A 22,216-nucleotide genomic window follows, 5' to 3' on the forward strand; every position below is an offset into this window, starting at 1 on the left:
GGCTTTCCCTATTCCTCCTTGTTCCTGCATGGCAGTCCTCATGTCACCCTGTGAAATACATTAGTGCAGTTCAGTACAGATTTTACACTTCTAAATAAACATTTGTATTGTGTCATATGCTTTCTGACCGTGCATCCTATCGGGGTGATTGGGAAAGCTGCTATCACGTGTATCCATTACTGTATTTATAAGGCTCTATGGTAGCTTTTACTGGACATAACATAATTTGCAACCAGTTCTTTCTAACTCTAATCTACACTGGAACATATATATACGACACCGAATGTTAGACATACGTGTAGGAGCACTTAGAATAGAATTGGATACATAATACTGTTCCAGTGTAGATTAGAGATTGGGACCAGCTCTGGCGGCGGGGGAGGCGGCGATGGGAAGCTCCGTTGGCACGGGGCCCTCAAGCATTTCATGCGGGGGCTGGCATTCATTTTTCCAGCCCCTGCACGCAACATCTGTATATGTCCAATCTGTCTGGTGAGAACAAAAATCTGGTGTAATCTGAGAGAGCAAATGACAATTGACTAAATTCGCTTAAGCTTTGTGCTCAGATTTCTGACCTGCCTGCAGAATAGTCCAGTTATATTGACACCTGGCCACAGTATTTGACATCGCACAAGTACGCATATACAGTCTCTCCTCGAGAACCCACCTCCCCTTTTTTAGGGTTTTTCGTAGTTGTTCATGTCACATTTATACAGAGTATATTTCTCAATGTTTTCAAATTGTGTGTCAACATGGCCTATAGGGACAACCTCTTTGGCTATTAACTGTTTCTTTTAAATTGCTTGTCTTGTTTTTCAGTCCCTCCCAATCGTTATTGCTGGACAGTGGAGAGGGGACATTTGGCCAACTGCACCGTCATTATGGGGACCAAGTGGATCAGGTTCTCAGCCAGTTGTCAGCGGTGTTCATTTCCCACATACATGCTGATCACCACACTGTAAGTGCACTGATATTTAGCAGCGTGTTTTGTGCTTGTGGCTGCCAATCGTAATATATATGGACATATAGAAGCAAATCCTGTCCCTCACCAGATAACTCTGACATATATATTTATATTTTTTTTTTCTGATTTTCTCGATAAGAAGCATTTGGCCTAGGGGTGCCTTGAAAATATTTTGCTGCTCTAGGGCAGGGCTGGGCAATTGCGGCCCTCCAGATGTTGATGAACTACACATCCCAGCATGCCTTGCATCAGTTTCAGCATGGCCACATAGCAAAACTAATGCAAAGCATCCTGGGATGTGTAGTTCATCAACATCTGGAGGGCCGCAATTACCTAGCCGTGATTCCAAAAATTTGGGAACCAATGAGTTAGGGCAGGGGTTCCCAATCTTTTTCAAAACATGGCACCCTAGAGTATCAGAATTTTTCCACGGCACCCCTAGGCCCAAAAATATAGATATAAAATTAAGTAGATTGTGTTTATATGTGCTTTTTAGGTTCAGTTATGTGGTAAAGAGCATGATTGGCTTCTGTTTGTACATATTTTATGATTGGCAGCCAACAGCACTGGTTTTGTCCATAAATAATTGATCATAAATAATTTGAATTGGTCCTGGACCACCAACCCAGGGCACCCCTGCATGTGTCCTGAGGCACCCCAGGGAGCCAACGGCACACAGTTTGGGAACCACTGAGTTAGGGCATAAAGTATTTGCAGGCCTAGATACTGTTTTTAGAAGTCCTGCTTTTTGTTAATAAATAAATATTGGGACAATGTATCTTTGTGGGTGGGGGTTTGTTTAGAATATACCCTTTTTCTCTAACTGGATACATATGGATTGTGGTAGATGCTCAGGTGCATGCGGTAATACTAAGTTAAAAAAAAAAAAAACTTTTTTTTTTTTTTTTTTACTTAGTATTACCCCCTCCCTTGCATGCACCTGAGTGGTATTACTAAACTAATTGAGCATCTACCACTATCCATAGGTATGATGTTAGAGGCAGAAAGGAGCCTGCATTAGGAGGAGATGCAGGTCCTGATATGCCACATGGAGTAGTCTGGGGTTGCTCCAAGGTAGGTAGCTCTTATTTTAGATATATCAAATAAGGAGCCATGATCATGTGGCTCCTTGCTGGTTAATCGTAGACCCAATTTAGGGTAACGATGGTGTGTGGTAATTGGATCTGTTGAGACACTGCTGTCCATGGTGTACAGCAGGGCTGGGCAATTGCGGCCCTCCAGATGTTGATGAACTACACATCCCAGGATGCTTTGCATTAGTTTTGCTATGTGGCCATGCTGAAACTGATGCAAGGCATGCTGGGATGTGTAGTTCATCAACATCTGGAGGGCTGCAATTGCCCAGCCCTGGTGTATAGAGTGCCCTGCAGTAGGCACAAATGCTTTATAACCACATAACCACTAGGTGATTCATCGCACCCTCTTCACACCATCGCAAGGGGCTACGCGCCATTAAAGGTAGAAATACACATACGTAGCTTAACCCGGCGGTCGGGATCCCGGCGTTCAGAATTCCGACAGCCGAAATGCCGACAAGGGGGGGGACGTGGATCGCCCCCCCTTGCGGGTTCGCTGCGCTCGCCACTAATTTATTCTCCCTCCAGGGGTGTCGTGGACACCCACGGAGGGAGAATGTGTCGGGATTCCAGGGTCGGGATTCTAAACGCCGGGATCCCGACCGCGGGCATTTAACTGCATCCCGCTTAACCCTATGTATACAGGCCCATAGCCTAACCCTGTCCACACACACACACACACACACACACACACACACACACACACACACACACACACACACACACACACACACACACACACACACACACACACACACACACCCTAACCCTATACATTCATCCTCCCCTCTTGCAGCCTAACTCTAATCTTTTAATACACCCTGGGCTGCAGCATAGCTGGTGTGAGGGGGTGTGGTTATTTGGGAAGGGCGGGAGTTATATATGAGGCAGTGGTATTCCCGGCTCTTTGGTTTAGCACGCCACCACATCAGATCCCACCCCCATTAGGGCTGGATTGAAAAATTATCTTGGGCTGGTTTTAAATCCCTATTCGCTCTTGGCTAGGTGTGTGTGTGTGTGTGTGTGCTGTAGGTGTTTGAGTATGGTAATTATGCTTGTTTGGTTGTAAGTTGTGTGTATAACGCTGGGCAGGTGCGGTCTCCTAAGGCAGAATCTGTCCACACTTTGTGTGTATAGCGGTGGGCCTGTCAATCACCCATGTAACTGCATCCAGTGTTATACACACAAGTGATGATGGACAGATCTGGCTAAATATATGAGATTGTTTGTACCATAGCTCTTTAACACTACATCGAGGCAGAAGCCCTCTTCTCTTTACATTTCACTAACAGTTTTCCAATACGCAAACTCAGTGCCCATCTTTGACCACCAGCCCCTAATAGTCACCTGTGCTTGGTTATCCTTAAAACCATGGCCATTCACGTTGCTTGAGAACCGAGTTTGGGAACATTTGTGGGACCGTTTATTTATTTTATTTTTTCATTTTTTTTTTTTTAGTCCAGGTCTAAATTGTTGAAGTCCACAGCAGACGAATCAAGGGGTACATGGGGGTAAGGGTTATTCCAGGTCCACGAATAAAGAGTGCAAAACCAGTCCCTCTGGGACAAAATACAGGTTTTTAGTTAGAGAGGACATGAAGCTACAACCACCATGATGTTTTGCCCAAACTATATTTCTGAAAGCCAATAGAGGGAGCTTTTTGTTTTTTATTTTAAAATAGACATGTGTGAACAAGAGGGAGGAGCTTGGGTACAGATGTTTGTCGTTTATTGGTGCTACTTCAGCATCCTATATGCCCCAAATTTATCAGTGTTCCCAGATTAATTTGTAGAAATGAAATGACTAAATATTCTATCTTATGTAATGAGGAACATTCTATTTTATAGACCATATATTAATATTCGGTTTCCATTCAGGGCCTCATCAGCATACTGTTGGAAAGAGAAAAGGCACTGGTAAGTTTGCAACTGTAACTCCTCCATAATTTAATTACTATCTTTCATTTGTTAGATACCACAAGATGTTTATTGTTATCTTTTTTATCAGGTGTCATTGGGGAAGCCGTTCAGTCCTGTACTCGTTATTGGACCTATAAGTTTGATGACCTGGCTAAATCAATACAATGACAACTGCCAAGAGTTTATTCACAATGTTAAGTAAGCTGTGCTCCCTTTCCATACAGTGCACATGGCTCTTCATATTCGGTCTTTTACATTTGCACCTTAGTTATAGCTATGTATTTTATTTAAATATAAATAAGCATGAGAAGAATATAAAAACTTCGGTGTCTTAAGGTGCCCACACACGCATCGATCCCGGCGTGTGTTCTGTGCTTAACTAGCACACATAGCATCGCATCGTATGCCTTGTGCATGCGATGCTATGCTATAAAAAGCATGTGCAGCACATACTTTTTGTACTGTGCGATGAGGTGCCGCAGGAGCGCGCACCCCATCGCATAGCATCGCACCACCGGGATCGGTGTGTGTGTGGGCACTTTTAGTGCTAAAGTCATGAGTTCAATACCACACTGAAGGACAGTAATGCTTACCACTACCCCAACCATGTTTCTCACTATATGTAGCAGACAAGGGTGTTATTATTTTTTATGCATGTGTCATAGTGGCCAGAGCTTGCCCCCTTACCTCTACATCCCATACAACCTCTGCATCCCATTAGATCATGGAACATCAGTTTTATGTTAGTGGGTGTGACACTGTTAAGTTACGATGATCGGATACATTTTGAACTCTTTAGTTCGGATTGCATCTAGTGCAAATCGCACGTTGTTTTAGTGTATCACATCGGAACTAGATGCGATCTACAGATGGAGCAGCTCTCATTGGAGCGATTCTATCACCATTCGCTACCGCCAGCAGAAAGAAGGGGGGGGGGGGCATATGAGACACTCGCCCTGTTCTGTCTGAGCCATCCGCCGGTCATCCAGCGGCTTCCCCAGCCTGTCCCCACTCCCTGTCTGTATCCCTGAAGCAGAGATGGGCAGGGAAGCCGCTCCCCCGCCACCTTGCTGGCAGGGACACGTGAGTGAGACACTCGCGTGTCCCCGTCAGATGGAGCTCCTGTCCACCAGCCTGTGCCAGCTCAGGAGATCTGACGATCCTGCTGGCTGGCTGGCGCTCCATCTGTAGTACAAAACGCACATTGTGTGGGCTTTAAGTGCTGCCTGATCTGGCAAGTACTCCAGGGCCTATCTGGTCTGAGAAGTCTAGTGCCCGGTATTGGAGGGAGAGGACACCTTTTCCAGTTTGAGCATAAGTGGGTCTGTGATAGAGGCATGTAGTTCTATCAGTGGCCCCAGAGCTCACATTCCCAGACATTGGGCAGTATTCAATGAGCATTTTGGTGATGTGCAGCGAATCCTGTTTAGGATTCGCTGCACATTCGCCACTGCTCACCACGTTCCGGAGCCTCACCGGCTCCAGTATTCAACGAGTCAGGGGCTCGCTGCCCCTGACCGGCGAATTTTAACTCCTGCAGCGGATGCCGCAGGGAGCCTGAGGACGGCGGCAGGCAGGGAGATGGAAGTCTCCCTGCCTGCCCCAGAACGTTTGTGGGGGGGAGGTGGGCTCCCCGGGTGCCAGGCAGCACAAGCTGCCCCCCGGGGGTGCCAGCAGGGGACCGGGTATATTCACTACACCCGATCATGCATATGTAATGATCGGGTGAAGTGAATATATGAATATATATATATATATATATATATATATATATATATATATATATATATATATATATATATATATATATATATATATATATATATATATATATATATATATATATATATATATAGTGCAATATGGCGGAGTGCGGAGTTAGACGCCGTAAGGTGTCCTCACACTTGTTGTAAACATTGGTTGCTGTCATCAAGTCTTGACAAAGGCTCACACTAGAGCCGAAACGTTGACCAGTCACATGGCAGCGTAAACAAATAAAAAGCACTTTTTTGAAACCTTTATCTTCAGTCTGGCGAGTGACCTCCTTCTGTACCCGGGGGGGGGGGGGGGGGGGTGGCGCAGATGTAACATGTACAGAGAGAATTCGATTTGATTTGGGTGAGTTATTTTGTTTCTTTGCAGGGAAAATACTGACTGCTTTATTTTTGCACTGCAATATAGATCTCACTTTTAAGTAAAACCCCCCTCAAATGTAACTCTCTCTGCACAAGTAACATCTACCCCACCTGCAGTGTACATGGTTTTGTCCATTTGAGAAGGAATTTGCCTTTGCGAGTGAATCAGAATAAGGGCCGGTGCCCCATCCACACTATCAAGAAGGTTTCCAGGAGTCGTAGCAACTTGTTGGAGATGTGGCTCGGACTTTGACTCCCCAATACATAATTGGTGGACATGTCTGACTTTACGGTCCTTTTGGAACGATGTGATAAAAATCACAAGAGAAATTTTAGGTCCAGACATCCCTGATGGTCCGGAATTTTGGTTATTGAACCTACACACCTCACCCTTATCAAAATATAAACTCCTTACTGAAATATCTCAACAGCACAGCAAAAGCAGTCATACCGTTTCACTGGAAGTCCACATCTCCACCGCCTCTTTCGGAATGGTTCCGAAGAACAGAATTATATAGAACAATGGATGACATAATGTATTCCCCTGACAAATTCAGTACTTACTCCACAATATGGCTCCCATGGCTAGAATTCTGTGAAACTGATATATACACATTGCTAACAAACATCAACTTCCATACTGCGCTCAAACACATATACAACAGGAAACGGCACGACAATCTCCAGATATTCCGAAGATGGTTCCCCCACTTGACTTGTTCTTCCCCTTACCTTTCCACCCTCTGTCCCCACTTTATTTTTCCTCTTTATTATTTACATTAACGCTACCGATCTCTTTCTTTTATATGTTAGATAAATATGTATACACCTAGTTTACAACAGAAATGTTCACGAAGAATAATATTTTAATACACTGATGCCTGATTTGTCCCATTTCAATTCTATACCAATTTAGTCTTTTTTTGTTGTTCCTCATACGTAGTGGATGAACTTATACAATACTATAAATTGTACAAATCACACAGTGAATGTTATAACCCTTCATTTGTAAAATTTGTTTAATTCTAATAAAAATTAATATGCAAAAAAAAAAAAATAAGGGGCAGTGTGTATGCACTTCTATATATCTTCTTTGACCAGCGGCACTACTAATATAGTTAACTACAGTATACTGGCAGTGCCCTTAGTCATCTAGTATATGTGGGCTTTAGATGTTGTTACTTATTTGTGTTATGTTTCAGCTTTATTCCATCAAGGAATTTGATGGAGGATTCAAAGGTTGACTCTCCCAAAATGAAAGTCCTCATTGATTCCCTTCTGAAAACCTACCAGCTGGAAAAGGTAAGTCATTAACCAGTATGCTCCGGTTAGTGACACCAAAAACATGTATACACTTTGTCTATATGGTTTGGTAGCAATCATGCATTTCAAGACGATTTTCTTCCTCTTAGTTTGAGACCTGTTTCGTCAAGCATTGCAGCAATGCTTTTGGTTGTGCTATTGTCCATCAGTCTGGCTGGAAATTGGTATTTTCTGGTGACACCATGCCTTGTAAAGCACTTATTAAGATGGGTAAGTAAGAATGATTTGGATGTAATTTTTGGTTTGTTTGTTTGTGGGTGGGGTTGTTCTTACTGCTGATGGTTTTTTTTTTTCCTTCCCATGGATTGGCATCTTTTAGAGTGTGTGTGTGTGTGTGTGTGTGTGTGTGTGTGTGTGTGTGTGTGTGTGTGTGTGTGTGTGTGTGTGTGGATTTAAATATGATTTCAGAAAAGAAAAGAAACTTCTACCTTCTATCCCTTTCCTGGCTTACCTAGATGCACTCTGAGTGTAATTTATTTATTTTAAACATCCTTTAAATCCTTTTCTCGAAGTTCAATGTGGAACGTTGGATATCCAAAGCTTCTATCAAGATCTTGGTACTTTAAATCAGTGGTTCTCAACCTCAGTTCTCAAGTACCCCCAACAGTTCATGTTTTCCAGGTCACCCGGCAGGCACTCACGACTCACTGACACCGTTTCATTATTTCCCTTGCAATTACTTGAGGGGTACTTGAGGACTGAGGTTGAGAACCACTGCTTTAAATAGCTATGGAAGAGGAGATTCAACAGCTTAAAGCTATGATGTAATCACCTCTGATCCTCCTGCTTCTGAAATGAACACAACTGTGGTTTCCAGAACATTTGGCAATACTGAGAAAGCCCTTATGTCTGGATTTCCTTGTGGAGGGGACATTCCTTAGATCCATCCTTATTTTGGTTTGAGGCAGTAAAGCCAAACTGTTTTTGGTTACAGCAGTGGGAGAATGTTTGCATGCAGAGGCCCAGTTCAGAGGTACTGGTTTTGGCTAAGCATATCTATTTTGAGTCTCTGTACCTTTTAGAGACACTGTGTACTGGTCCCAAAGGAGCTGGAATTCAGGTCTTGTGTTCAAGGCTGGGGTCTGAAAGAATTCCACAGTCAATGCATGCTCTAGATTTGCTGCTTCCCTAGGAGTTTCTTAGAAGGGTCACTAGATGACAAACCTAGAGAACAAGAACAATTAGAGTATACTTTCCACCTTTACCAGGTCACTGACTGAATGGACAATGTCTAGGTCGACAGTCACAAGGCCGTCCACTAATGGTCGACAGTGCATAGGTTGAAACCTAAGAATGGTAGACCTAATTTAGGGTGACAGTACCAGAAGATCGACACAAGGTAACAGTTGACATGAAAATGGTCGACATAAGTTTTTTTTTTTTGTTTTTTTTGGGGGGTGTCTGCCGACTTCAACACAGTATAAATGTACCACGTCCCCTCGCATGATGAGCATTGAGGCACGGTGCCTCGCTGCACTTGGTATGCCATTATCTAGCTATGTGCCCACTTGGATGGTTAAGTATGAACCAAGTCGGTCTTAAAAGATCAACACGAGTTCTTCATTATTTTTGAGTTTCGACCATGTTCACATTGACCTTAAGCTTGTGTCGAAATTCTGCCATTGTTAACCTAGGGTATGTCGACCATTCTTGGGTGTCGACCTACTCACTGTCGACCATTAGTGGTCGACCCAACCTAGACATTGTCGCCCCAGGGACCTGATACCAACCGAATGGCTTTAGGTTTAGTCCCTCCGATAAGGGAAATGGTGCATCAGACTTCAGCATACAGTTTTTCACTCCTTGTAGAGGTCCGCTACCAAGCATTTGGAGTGACAGGAAGTCTGTTGCCTGGAATGATCTTTGGGAATTGTCATTTCAATCACTGTCTCCTGAATTTGCAATTCTGTAAAACAGGCTTTCCTCCTAAATAGAAAGAAGATATATAGATCTCAGAGAGCACAATAAATTTAATAACAAATTAAAATAATTAACATGAGGGAATTCCCTCGATACAATTAATAACTCATATGAAGCACTGAGCACAATGTTCAACCAGTCTCAGATATGTTCCACTTATGTTCTCTGGAGTATATTAAGATTGCTTATTAAAAAGTACCTGAACATTCTATGTCCTTGTGGCTAGTTAGCAGTCCAATGACTCCAGGAAATGGTAGGTTGAGGAATAGGTGGTTTAAAATCACCCCTTTTTCAGCTTTAGGGATCCAGTAGGGCAGGTCCACAGCAGTATTAAATAACTAGACAGTCTCACAGAATGCCTTGGCCATGAGAGAGCAGCACAGTCATGCAGTGGTTATCATTCCTCCGTTGAGAAACTGGAAAGCTGATTTACTATGCAGACAGAGAATGGCCTTTTCAGCCAAATGTCTTTCAGCAAATGTGGGAACTTGTTTCACCAGGGAAAGATGCCACTCTGCTCATCCATGAAGCCACTCTGGAAGATGGTTTAGAAAAAGATGCCATTGAAAAAGCACACAGGTAAGCACTAACTGTTTATGTGCCCATAAATAGAGTTTGGCAGATTATCTCTTTAGATTACCATAACTTTCTTGGGTTTTGTAACTCCTGGCCTGACCAGATTTAATGAGATTTAGATGTCCTTGTTTTATTTATTTTGGAAGTGTTTGTTTATTTTTTTAAATCTTTCCAGGTTTATAAAAAATAAAACAAAAATGGAAATAAGTTTACACCCAGACATATATATATTTTTTAAGAGAGCATAAAGCTCCGTACAAGTGTACAGATGGAGCGATTGGTTGCTCAGCGATCAAATAGCTGAGTGTAGCATTTTCATCAGTGGCCAGCAATGGTCCCTATTAAAAATGAGACACTGTGGCGGGGGATGCCACTGTGTGACCAGTCACAACTGCAGGGCTGGTCGTGGGAGCGCGCTCCCGGGGGCCGTCGCCCTGTACTCACGGGGATATGGTCGCTCAGCAACCATATCTCCGGCAATTTCTGTTGAAATCGCCACATGTGTACATGGCTTAGGAGTAACAGGCTCCGCAAGAGCCACCATTAAACAGCAGAGCAGTAAACAAGAATAGGATTAGATACAACTCCGTAAAGCTGTCTAATCCAAAAACCACATAATCATGCACAATGACGTGACTGGAACATCCTTTGGACATTGTGTCCTCCTCCGTCATTGTTGCTGCAGTCGTGCCAGGTCCCTTGAGCCTCTGTAAGCATTGGGTGTCAGCTGTGCATTTTGTTTTGTTTTTAATATAAACATACCGCACCAGGAGAATGTGCTGATTTTAATTTGGTAGGTGAAACAATTAGCATGGGGGTTTAAATGTATGGGAATATTTAACTAACCTATTTAAAGCATTTACATATATGGCACTTAGCCAGCTTTGCATTTGTGGATATATTTAAAGACTATATACTGTAGCTTGGAGAAAACCGCGATGACATATTTTCCAAATGCCTTGCAATATCTCCTCAGCGAAAAGAGCTAGAAGGCTAAAAAGCAGGTGAAAGCAGTTTCAGAATAGGAATGTGAAGTCCTTGCAATGATTTCATTAATTCTGCAGAACTTATAATGTTCATTAATTCAAATATCCATCTTGCTTCAGAAACATATAAAAAAATTCATCTGATCAACTCCAACACTTGGTGCACCAGGTCCGGTGAAACAGCTAGCATTGGACGTGTTTTTTTTTTTGCTGAAAATGCATGTTACGACGCAAAGTTTCACGATGTACAAAGAGACATTGCTGTTTCAGGGTATATGTGACACTCGTATATCTGTATGTGACAGAGTCTCTGAATCTGTATACAAAGTGCTACAATGTAGCAGATGCAGCTTTTTTACAAAATATTCCAGTGCGTCCCTCAGCACCAATGATCCTGACATCAGGTTTTGTCTGAGCAGCGCACAGGAAGCCCATGTGTAGGAGCGGGCAGCCGGTACAGGCAGAGAGCCATTGCATCAGGATTGCAGTGACAGGTACACACACGACTGTGGCTGGCAGCCCTTACACCAGTGGTTCCCAAACTGTGCGCCTAGGCTCCCTGGGGTGCCTCGCATCACTTACAGGGGTGCCTCAGGGTGGTGGTCTAGAACCAATTCAGATTATGTATGGCCAATTAAATAGGCAAGATCAGTGCTTGTGGCTTCCAATTATAACATGTGGCTAAACCGAAATGAATCCTGTTCCTCACCACGTAACTGGACCAAAGGATACAATTTAATCACAACTTATTTAATTTTATATTTGTTTCTGAAATTCTCATTAACAAACTTTTGGCCTAAGGGTGCTGTGAAAAATATTCTGATACTGTAGGGTGCTGTGATCCAAAAAGTTTGGGAACCACTGCCTTACACCAAGCACTGGCGATGACCTATACCTGGACAATGCAGAAACAGTCAGTCAGTGCTGTGAAGGCAGCTAGAAGAGCTGACAGGCGTGGAAGGGCAGGGCGCATGCAGAAGTTTAAAAAAGGGCAAGGCACGGCACTCTGCAAAAGAAGCTTAGCTGGAACACTAGTTACATTGCAACTATGCATTTTCAGCAAAAAAAGCCCATACACTAGCAGAGATCAATGGGACCTGGTGGCTCACTTGCACCAGTTGTCTCCTAACAGGCATGTTGTATTGAAGCTGGATGTATGAGGACACATTTGTAGGAGATTCAAATTAACATACAAGAGGGGGAGCCTGGGGAGCCAATCAGTTCTTAGCAATACATACTTTAGCTAGTGTAAAATGTTCAGTAACAATGGTTGAAAGGTAATGATTCAAAATACAGTATCTGCAAAATCTAATCCAGACAGACACATTCTTGGGATAGGCAAAAACCTTACAATCCAGGGTCCTTTACACAGACCAGGACCAAAATTAGCAATCAGTGTACAAGACCAGTATCTCTATCTGATATCTGGCATATGCTGGTGGTGTGTGGGAAGAACCAATAACAAGGTTCTATTCCTCAGCTCAGAGTGGACCGAAGTTGGCCTCCCATTTGGACTGTAATCCCACCTGTACAGCTGACATTAGAGATGGGTAAATCCTGGGAGTAAAGTGTGAATCCTACCATGCAATGTTGGCTACTAAAATTATAGCACCTCCCTCCCATTGTGCACTAACCACATGGCAAATTAGCAAGTACCAATAAAACATGTGTTTTAACCCAACTTAGTACTGGCTTTGGTCTGCCAAAACCATGTCCCCTTTTGGTATAAATGACCCTTAATAGAGATGTCATAAGATTACCAGCTATAACTACCCTCTGGGATAGATAATGGAGATGAAGCAACATTTACCCCTGAGAGGGGATCATGGGTATGTGCTGTCTGTGACCAGAAGTTTGTGTGCTGCCAAGCTATACAGAGGTGGAAAAGCTGGATTTAAGATGCATTTGTGTAGGATAGAGGCTTGGGATATGCCATGTCATTCGTACAGCTGAAAAGCGGCATATGATATTGTTTATCTGTCTGGCTGTACAGGCTACAGTCAACAAGCTGATCATTAAAAGCAAACGCCAAAGAAGAATCTTGTGCAGTTTATATTTCTATGGTTAAATAGTTTGTGCACATAATGTTGTTTGACTTGGTATACTGTTTTTTTTTTCTTTATTATAATTTTTATTTTTATTTTTTGTATGTATTTTTTAGCACAATCTCACAAGCAATTGATGTCGGAATGAATATGAATGCAAAATACACAATGCTGAATCATTTCAGTCAGAGATATTCCAAGATGCCTATTTTGGACAACGCTGTCAGCGACAAGGTTGGAATCTCCTTTGATCACATGAGGGTGAGTTATGTCTGCTGTCTCCTCAGTGACCTGTATTATCGTGTATTGTGAGGACAACTAACCTAATGCCACTGATTTGTTTAAAGTCTGGACCCACCAGCATTAGGCTTGCTTTGTAATAATTAGAGACAGGATTATATGCATTTGCATATTTTGCCCATTCTCACTGGTTATTGCATATTTTACCTAAAATTTTGTGATGGTGCATATTTTAGGCCCTGCCCCCTTTCCACCCGCGAGTCACAGCACTGCTTTGCCCTGCTGCTGCTGGCCAGATAGTGGTAGAGTGTGCAGGCCGGGGCAATATGTGCGCAGTGTGGGGAACCTTGGATGTACGCTATGTCTGACACTGCTCTAGGCTTCCAATCCATGTTGATAAGTCAGTCGGGCGGATGCCATTACGAAGCTCCTGCCTGGGACTTCACACCAAGAGACAGACTTCTGCAGCAGAGGAGGCAGACGGAAGGGTTGTGACATCACACAACGCGGAGGATATGCTGTGTCAGTGAGTATGCGGCACAGGGAGGTAGCCTTCCACTGCGCCGCCCTCACACGCTATGCTGACATTTGGTCCATCGGCGCTGGAGATGAGGGTCCGTGAAGTTGATGCAAGAAGAGCTTTAGACACTGCAGTATGCTGTAGCAGCCAGCATCCTGACATCTACAGATGCTGTGGGCCTATTTTTGAGGTTTATTTGCAACTAATTGTATGCTGATTATTAAATAAATAAGTTACAAAGTACCTCTTTTATTATTTAATGTGTAGCATATTTTAACACTTTTCATGCATATTTTAAGTATTTTTCCTGCATATTTGCATGCATATTTCAAGCTTTTTATGTTGCATATAATCCTGTCTCTAGTAATAATAGTACAGCAACTAGTAAATTTCATAAAAGATTATAGGATAACCATTTTCTGTAAACACTACTTATATAATAGAAGAATTCCAATACTGCCGGCACTCAATTGGTTAATTACAACTTGCTGCGGTGCCTGAATCACAGATAAATGCCAATCCAAATGCCAAACACATAGAACAGAATGGTTGTAGGAGGGGTCTGAGTACTATTATTTCTGGCCAGGGCTGCCTGTTCGCTGTCACAGCTCACAGGGTCATTATTCAACTGACCCTCTGCACACGCCGTTTCCCCACTCACTAGGTTTTTGGAGCGAGTGGGAAACTGTGTGTGCAGCCGCTAAAACAGCGAGGCTCGCGGCTAAATGCAGCGGCCACCCTGCATTAGCTGAGATCCTCGCTTTCCACCGACAGTGAGGATTTCCCTGCCACGTTGAATAAGGATGACCAGCTGGTGCGGGGATTAAACATTGAGGATCGCTTGTTTTCTGCAATCTCTGCCATTTAAGCCCCTTGCCGGCCACATTGAATACACCCCTTTGTGTAGATAGCACAATTTATTTTTTTTATGTATTTTTGTCAGCTGTTTTAAAATAACCTGACCTACAGTATGGTGTACAGGTATTTGTGTAGAATTGGGAAACAACTGAGCAGCAGTAACCATCTCGCTTTCAATCACAACTTATCAAATATTTGATTTCTTGGTATAATTCTGAACTATTGATTAGTTTTCAGCTACTTTGATACCGCTCACATTTCTAATTTAACGGTTATGTGTATGGCCTTTGCCTGTTAAATGAGATGATGCACACTGAAAGTGACATTGATTAGTTAATGTAATAATGTCTAAATGTCTGAGAGCATTTACAATACAGTATGTTGAAATTACATTTTTAAGCAATCCATTAAATGTACTTCACTATTATGTGGTGTCTTACCAGCTTTGATCTTTATTATTACCTTTTCATAAGGTTCGATGGAGTGACTTCAAAACCATCCCCAAGCTGATGGGCCCTATTAAAGCTCTGTTTGCAGAAGATCTGGAAGAGCTGGAGGAACGGAGAGAAAAAAGGCAGCTGCGCCTAGAAGCAGAGAACCCGCAGGACCGCTCCAAAGCTGCTCCAAAAACCAAGAGTGACTTGAAAGATGCCAACAAAGCTGAAAGTGTTAAAAGGTTAAAAACCAACTGACAAAGTACTGTAATGCAGTGAACGATCAGCTACCTGACAGGGCAGGGCTCCTGGGCAGAACAGAGCGGAGATCCCAACGCCAGGGATTCCTTAAATGGCTACTGCAGAGAGAAGTCCAGTTGTTTCAATGGCAGTACACATGTAACAAGCAGAAAGTTGAGGGCTTTGGTAATTGTATTAAGCAACTGGTGCCAAAAAACAATTATTAAAATGTATATATTTCTTTGTTTTGAAAGGAAAGGAGTTCCTGAATTTATAATTAAAAACCCTACTGTAAGCTATATAAGAGCGTATATATTTTTGCAACGATTGAGAACCCAATGACCCCAGAACTTTTTCTTTTATTGTTGAGTGAACTGTGCGACTGCAACGTCTGATTCCAAAGCACACCTGTCTATTGCTGGCACCTCGCCAGAATGTGAGTGCAAGGACAGCCAGTAGATGGAACAGAACATTGGGTTTTATTGTTTTCCTGCAAATCGGTGACCGAAAGAAACTGCAAAGAAAATGTATTTTTATTTTTTCCAGAATAAGGTAAATTCTTCATATAATGTTTGCAGGGGTCCTTTATTTAAAAGCATTTGGCATTTTGCTTTTGAGAATGCACAATAAAGACAACATATTGGTTGCGACTTCGTGGTTTGTGTTTTCTCGATTGCGAATCTTATATAAAATGCCTTTTCCCGTATGCAATTCCTGTAGGACTTCAGATACTGAATCTCAGTGTTGCTTCAAAAAATAAAAATAAAGGGGGCTTACCTATTAATATGCAGTCATCCCTATACGCATACCCACTGTAATGTTTTACTCATTTCATTCTGCCCTAATCTGGAAAGCATCAGTATAGCTTTCACACAGAAGCATTTTATGGTTTGTGGGTTGTTTTTTTTTTTTTGTTGCTAATACTTAAAAGCCCCATGGCAATTGTCACTTGAGAAGTAAGAAGCATCAAATAAGAAGTTGTTCAGCAAACATCACTAATTAGTCTGAAGGCTAAGGAGGTGTCTTAGATCTGCGAGCACTTGCAAAATCGTTCAATGGCGACCATCAAATGTTTTTGTCCCTGTCTGATTTTTGTCCCCTGCAAGGCTGCAAATGGATGTTAAACATCCATTCACATGCGTGCGGAGATATTCAGCATATGAGTGGAGAAAGGCATTCATGTGGGCGGTGCATATATGACACGCAAAGCTGCGAATTTTGCAGCTTTGCGTTTAAACCAGAATGGTGGTTGATGTCAGCTGAACTTGGGATGTTTTTTTTTAAAGGGAAATTCTTTACAAGGCAAAACCATTCCCTGCGCTATTCCTCGCTAAACCACATACTTCTACTGTATTCCAGAAGTAATTCAGATTATTGACTTATTTTGGACATTCTCAGGATTCAAGATAAACTACTATCCCAGACACACAGTTAATTTGAAAATGATATTAAACTCTATTGTTCAAATTAAAAGAGTATTATTTTATTTATAAGGCGCCACAAGTGTTTCACAGCGCCATACAAAGGAGTAGTACAGGGAGACAGAACTTGGCATAACATTGAATAAGAAACAAAATAGAGTACAAGTAAAGAGTGCCGTGGTTCAATACACATTACAGCTTAAATATAAGTAGTGAGGACTCAATTAACATACTACTAGAGCAGTGTTTTTCAACCACTGTGCTGTGGCACACGGGATGCGGTTAATTTGCCGGCGGTCGGGATCCCGGCGGTCGGAATCCCGACACTGGAATCCCGACCGCCGAAATCCCGAAACTTTCTCCCTCCGTGGGTGTCCACGACACCCATAGAGGGAGAATAAAATAGCGTGCCGAGCGTAGCGAGGCACCGGGCCCGCTGCGTGGCGAGCGCAGCGAGCCCGCAAGGGGGGGCGATCCATGTCCCCCCCTTGTCGGGATTTCGGCGGTCGGGATTCCGACCGCCGGCAAATCGTATCGGATCCGTGGCACACTAGTGTGCCTTGAGCTGTTCTCAAGTGTGCCCCCAGATCTAGAGATGCCCAAACCAGTTTACAGCCACCATCAGTTTAACTGTTATTTACTGGTCTCTTCTTTTCATGTATAGGACCAATGTATTTTATTTTTACCTGTGGGGACCAATGTTTTTTGCCCTGCGGGGATCTCATGGTGTGCCTTGGCAATTTAAAAATCTTATTTAGTGTGGCGCAAGGTAAAAAGGTTGAAAATCACTGTACTAGAGGCTTGTGGCCAATGATGGAGATGAGTATGCGGACAAAGATGTTCATTGAGTATGGGAGAGCTGTGAGTGAAATGTGAAAAGAAGAGGGCTTTGACAACAGGAGAAAAATTGGATTACTTTACCATTGTCATTGATGGGTAGGATAAAGGTGATTTAAGAGTATTGCCTTTCCTAAGTTGTCGTACATTCTACAAATTTCCCGTTGAGTAACAAAATCAGATTAAACTGTATTAAATTTAATATTTACAAAATATATTTGGGCTGGGAAAAAAAATACAGAATTCCTCTCGCAAGATTACATTTACCTTGGCATACCCCACACACCCTATTTTACCCAAAGCAGCCCTGTTCCACTATATAACAGACTGGTCTACCAATGGATCTATCTATACACACAACCAATTGGAAGATAGCTTATTCCACACCTATTCCCCAGCTGCCTTATTACATTCCCCAAGAAATTCCATTCCTGCACATTTATTAGATTCTGTCCTTTTTATATAAAGCTTGGTGGCTGATGATTAACAAAAGATTTAGCAGACCATACAGTTCTCTTTTTACTAAATTATGGGGGAAACTTTGTTTTGCACCTGGTCTAGCAGCAATCCGGTACATATTTGGCCCAGGTGGAGTGATCATACCCTATTCCGCTTTGGTAGAGAAATATAAGGTACTTGTGTAATAGCACGGTGCCCGTTACGTAGTTATTGTAGCGTCCCTGTCAGAATCAGCGTAGTGTTTACGCGGTTAGTGTAGTCAGTCAGAAGTAGTGTTCCTGCGGCCGCGTAGCGTAGTTAGCGTCCCTGTCAGATGTACTGTTTCCGTGGGCAGCGTAGTCAGCATCCCTGTCAGAATCAGCGTAATGTTCGCGTGGTTAGTGTAGTAGCGTAGTGTTCCTGCGGCTGCTTAGCGTAGTTAGTGTCCCTGTCGGAAGTAGTGTAGTGTTTCCGCGGCCAGTTTAGTCAGTCAGCATTACACAGTTACCGTAGTAAGTCAGAGGTGAAGTGACTGCATTATTTCTGACGCTCATATAAGCTCCTTGTTAATTAGGAATGGCTGCAGAACCTCTCACCATGTTTAACCTGCTGCAGACAGAGGAGTCGTCAGTGGCATTTTTTTTCAGCAGCACCATTTTTGCTGCCACTGACACAAACCTGTGTTAATGGACACCCAATGCTCTTGAATAAGAAGGAGTGCATGTGGCGCTGCCACATTAAAGCCTGCCGAAAGAAGATAAGTCTCTCTGTTTTCCGCTTCCCCTCGCGGGGCTTGCTGCGCTCGCCACACTTTATAAAATCAACTCCAGCCCGACGTGGATTGAGGGGTATGAACAGGTTGGGGGATGCGTATCTCGCCACGCTTTGGGCTGGCGTGGATAGTGGGGGTTTGAAAAGGAGGCATTTGCCAGGATGTAACATGGAGCACTGGCAAATGCCTCCTTTATTGTGCATAACCCCTTTGTGCATGAGACGCACATGCTACCAAACCCCATCTCCCTGAAGCGTACACGGGCAGGGTTGCTGTACCCTGCCACAATAATTACTGACACAGGAGCGTCTGAGATGCACCTGCGTCTCAGACAGATGGAGCGCTTCTCCGCCGGCGCCCGCATGATCCCCTCCACATGATCCCTTCTCCACCGGTGTCCGCCAGCGCAGAGGATCTGCCGGTTACCGACACTGAGAGGCGCTCACTAGGCTTGCCATGGACGCTGGGCTGCCGCGGAGTAACTACGTTAGGCAGCTGTTGGGCTACGCTGACAGTGTAGCTTAGCCTACGCTGAAGACATAACTTAGCCGGGTGCCGTGCTATTACACAAGTACCAAATATAATATTCCTAATAGTCAATTCATGTACTTACAGGCACACCACTTTGCGCAGTCACTTCCAGCGGCATTAGACACCTCAGACGCACCTGACCCAATATTGTCATTACTATCTTCTCATAATATTTTGGGTAATAGAATTTGATATCTACCTATTGTATTAATAAGGATAAATGCAGACACTGTTTAGAATAAAGGTGGGAGAGGTATGTTCCCACACTCCCAGAGATTTCAAACAGATACAAGAAATTTCAAATATGTCCAGTCCACGCCTTACAGGAAACCCACTTGAAACTTTTAAACAGGGCATATATTTCACAACAAACAAGGAGTCATTTTGTACCAAATAATTTTGGAAAATGCCCGAAATGTGTTGTCTGTGGAGCAACCTTATATTACAATTTCTGGGATTTTGGAAAGATCAAGGTGTTTTAGAATAAGCTAATAAAATCCTCAGTGGTGTATTCAATGTGAAACTGAATTATGGCCATTTTCTGGCTATTTCTTTACTTTGGTCGTTGGAACCTGGGGCGAAATGTAATAGGGTGCGTTTTTTTTTTTTTTGCGATTTTTCCCGCAAAATATGCCGTTTTCGGCCATTTTCCGAAAATCGCATATTTTATAGGGTGCGATTTGCGGGAAAAATCGCATTTTTTAAAGGTGCGATTTTTAGTTAGACTAAAAATCGCATCCAGATGTTTTCCCATTAAAAAGGATAGAAGTCGCATATTTAATGGGTTGCGATTTTTAGTAAAGGTTACTAAAAATCGCAAAAAAAATAGACCAGGTTCTGCCTGGCGCTTTTATCAGAAACATGCACAGATCATTGAGATCTGTGCATGGTTCTGTTGTAAAAAAATAGTTAAAACCAAAAAAAAGAAAAAAAACGGCGTGCGGTCCCCCCCCTAAACATAACCAGCCCCGGGCTCAAAAAGCCGGTGCTGGTATAATAAAATCAAAGGAACAATCAAGTTGGGGTTCCCTGGATTTTATAAAACCAGCACCAGGCTCAAGGTCCGGCGCTGGTTCCCAAAATACGGGGGACAAAATGACTAGGGGTCCCCCGTATTTTAAGAACCAGCACCGGACACAACCAGCCAGCAGGGTAATGCCACAGCCGGGGGGAGACTTTTTATACAAGTCCCCCCGGCCAAAGCATTAACCCCCTGGCTGGTCAGCATGGGCAGGGGTCCTGGGGAAGTGGGGACCCCCCCAATGAAGGGGTCCCCCCCCTCCAGGACTTACCAGCCCATGCTGATAGTCCGGGGCTGTCCCCGATGCCCCTGGGCGGTGGGCATCGGGCTGATGACTTGTGTAAAAAAAAGGATAAAAACTATTGTTCTTTACTGGCGAACTATGAGTCCCAGCAAGCCTACCCCGCATGCTGGGACTTGGGGAACCACAAGTCCCAGCATGCGGGGCATTAAAGGGCCCGCTGGCACTTGTAGTTCTGCAGTGAAAAAAATAGTGCACAAAATCACACTGACACCCTGTAAAATAAAACTTTAATACACACAAAACACACACACACTGATACTTACCTACCTTGAGCCCGTAGGTCGGTCCCTTGATCCTGGGTCCGGGCTCCGGGGCTCCAGGGCAGAAGAGTCCGGTTCCGGGGCTGGTCCTGGGGTTCCGGGGCTCCTGGCGTGAAGAATCCGGGGTCCGGGATCCGTGGTAGTCCAGAGGGGTACCTAAGGAGGCAAATCCTACTCACCTGCTCCCCGGCGGCGACCTCCGGTGACAGCGCTGCTCCCGACTGGTACCCGGCTTCAAGGACTTTGCCCGGCGCTGAGATGTTTCCTCTTCGCCGTCTGTGAACAGAATGATTTCTCGGCCAATCAGGAGCCGAGAAACTCGGCTTCTGATTGGCCAGAAATCATTCTGAATACAGACGCCGACGGAGTAACATCTCAGCGCATCCAGAGCAGAGATGTTACTCCGTCGGCGTCTATATTCAGAATGATTTCTGGCCAATCAGGAGCCGAGTTTCTCGGCTCCTGATTGGCCGAGAAATCATTCTGTTCACAGACGGCGAAGAGGAAACATCTCAGCGCCGGGCAAAGTCCTTGAAGCCGGGTACCAGTCGGGAGCAGCGCTGTCACCGGAGGTCGCCGCCGGGGAGCAGGTGAGTAGGATTTGCCTCCTTAGGTACCCCTCTGGACTACCACGGATCCCGGACCCCGGATTCTTCACGCCAGGAGCCCCGGAACCCCAGGACCAGCCCCGGAACCAGGACCCAGGCCCCGGAACCGGACTCTTCTGCCCTGGAGCCCCGGACCCAGGATCCAGGGACCGACCTACGGGCTCAAGGTAGGTAAGTATCAGTGTGTGTGTGTTTTGTGTGTATTAAAGTTTTATTTTACAGGGTGTCAGTGTGATTTTGTGCACTATTTTTTTCACTGCAGAACTACAAGTGCCAGCGGGCCCTTTAATGCCCCGCATGCTGGGACTTGTGGTTCCCCAAGTCCCAGCATGCGGGGTAGGCTTGCTGGGACTCATAGTTCCTTTTTTTTACACAAGTCATCAGCCCGATGCCCACCGCCCAGGGGCATCGGGGACAGCCCCGGACTATCAGCATGGGCTGGTAAGTCCTGGAGGGGGGGGACCCCTTCATTGGGGGGGTCCCCACTTCCCCAGGACCCCTGCCCATGCTGACCAGCCAGGGGGTTAATGCTTTGGGCGGGGGGACTTGTATAAAAAGTCTCCCCCCGGCTGTGGCATTACCCTGCTGGCTGGTTGTGTCCGGTGCTGGTTCTTAAAATACGGGGGACCCCTAGTCATTTTGTCCCCCGTATTTTGGGAACCAGCGCCGGACCTTGAGCCTGGTGCTGGTTTTATAAAATCCAGGGAACCCCAACTTGATTGTTCCTTTGATTTTATTATACCAGCACCGGCTTTTTGAGCCTGGGG

The 22,216-nt window shown here is 44.1% G+C and overlaps 1 protein-coding gene across 2 annotated transcripts in view; it reads left to right on the top strand.

Annotated features, from left to right (window-relative positions):
* Nucleotides 1-15,907, top strand: part of ELAC2 (elaC ribonuclease Z 2) — a 47,121-nt gene extending 31,214 nt beyond the window's left edge. For both annotated transcript variants that reach the window (XM_083148322.1, XM_083148323.1), the window contains exons 16-23: nt 820-958; nt 3,939-3,977; nt 4,069-4,178; nt 7,318-7,417; nt 7,528-7,648; nt 9,859-9,937; nt 13,082-13,226; nt 15,057-15,907. In XM_083148322.1, coding sequence (XP_083004448.1) covers nt 820-958; nt 3,939-3,977; nt 4,069-4,178; nt 7,318-7,417; nt 7,528-7,648; nt 9,859-9,937; nt 13,082-13,226; nt 15,057-15,275 — 952 coding nt within the window. In that variant the 3' untranslated portion in view covers nt 15,276-15,907. The remainder of the gene's footprint in view (nt 1-819; nt 959-3,938; nt 3,978-4,068; nt 4,179-7,317; nt 7,418-7,527; nt 7,649-9,858; nt 9,938-13,081; nt 13,227-15,056) is intronic.
* Nucleotides 15,908-22,216: the final 6,309 nt, after the last annotated feature.

This window comes from Crinia signifera, chromosome 6, assembly GCF_055691185.1.
Source record: "Crinia signifera chromosome 6, ASM5569118v1, whole genome shotgun sequence".
Classification (NCBI taxonomy): domain Eukaryota; kingdom Metazoa; phylum Chordata; class Amphibia; order Anura; family Myobatrachidae; genus Crinia; species Crinia signifera.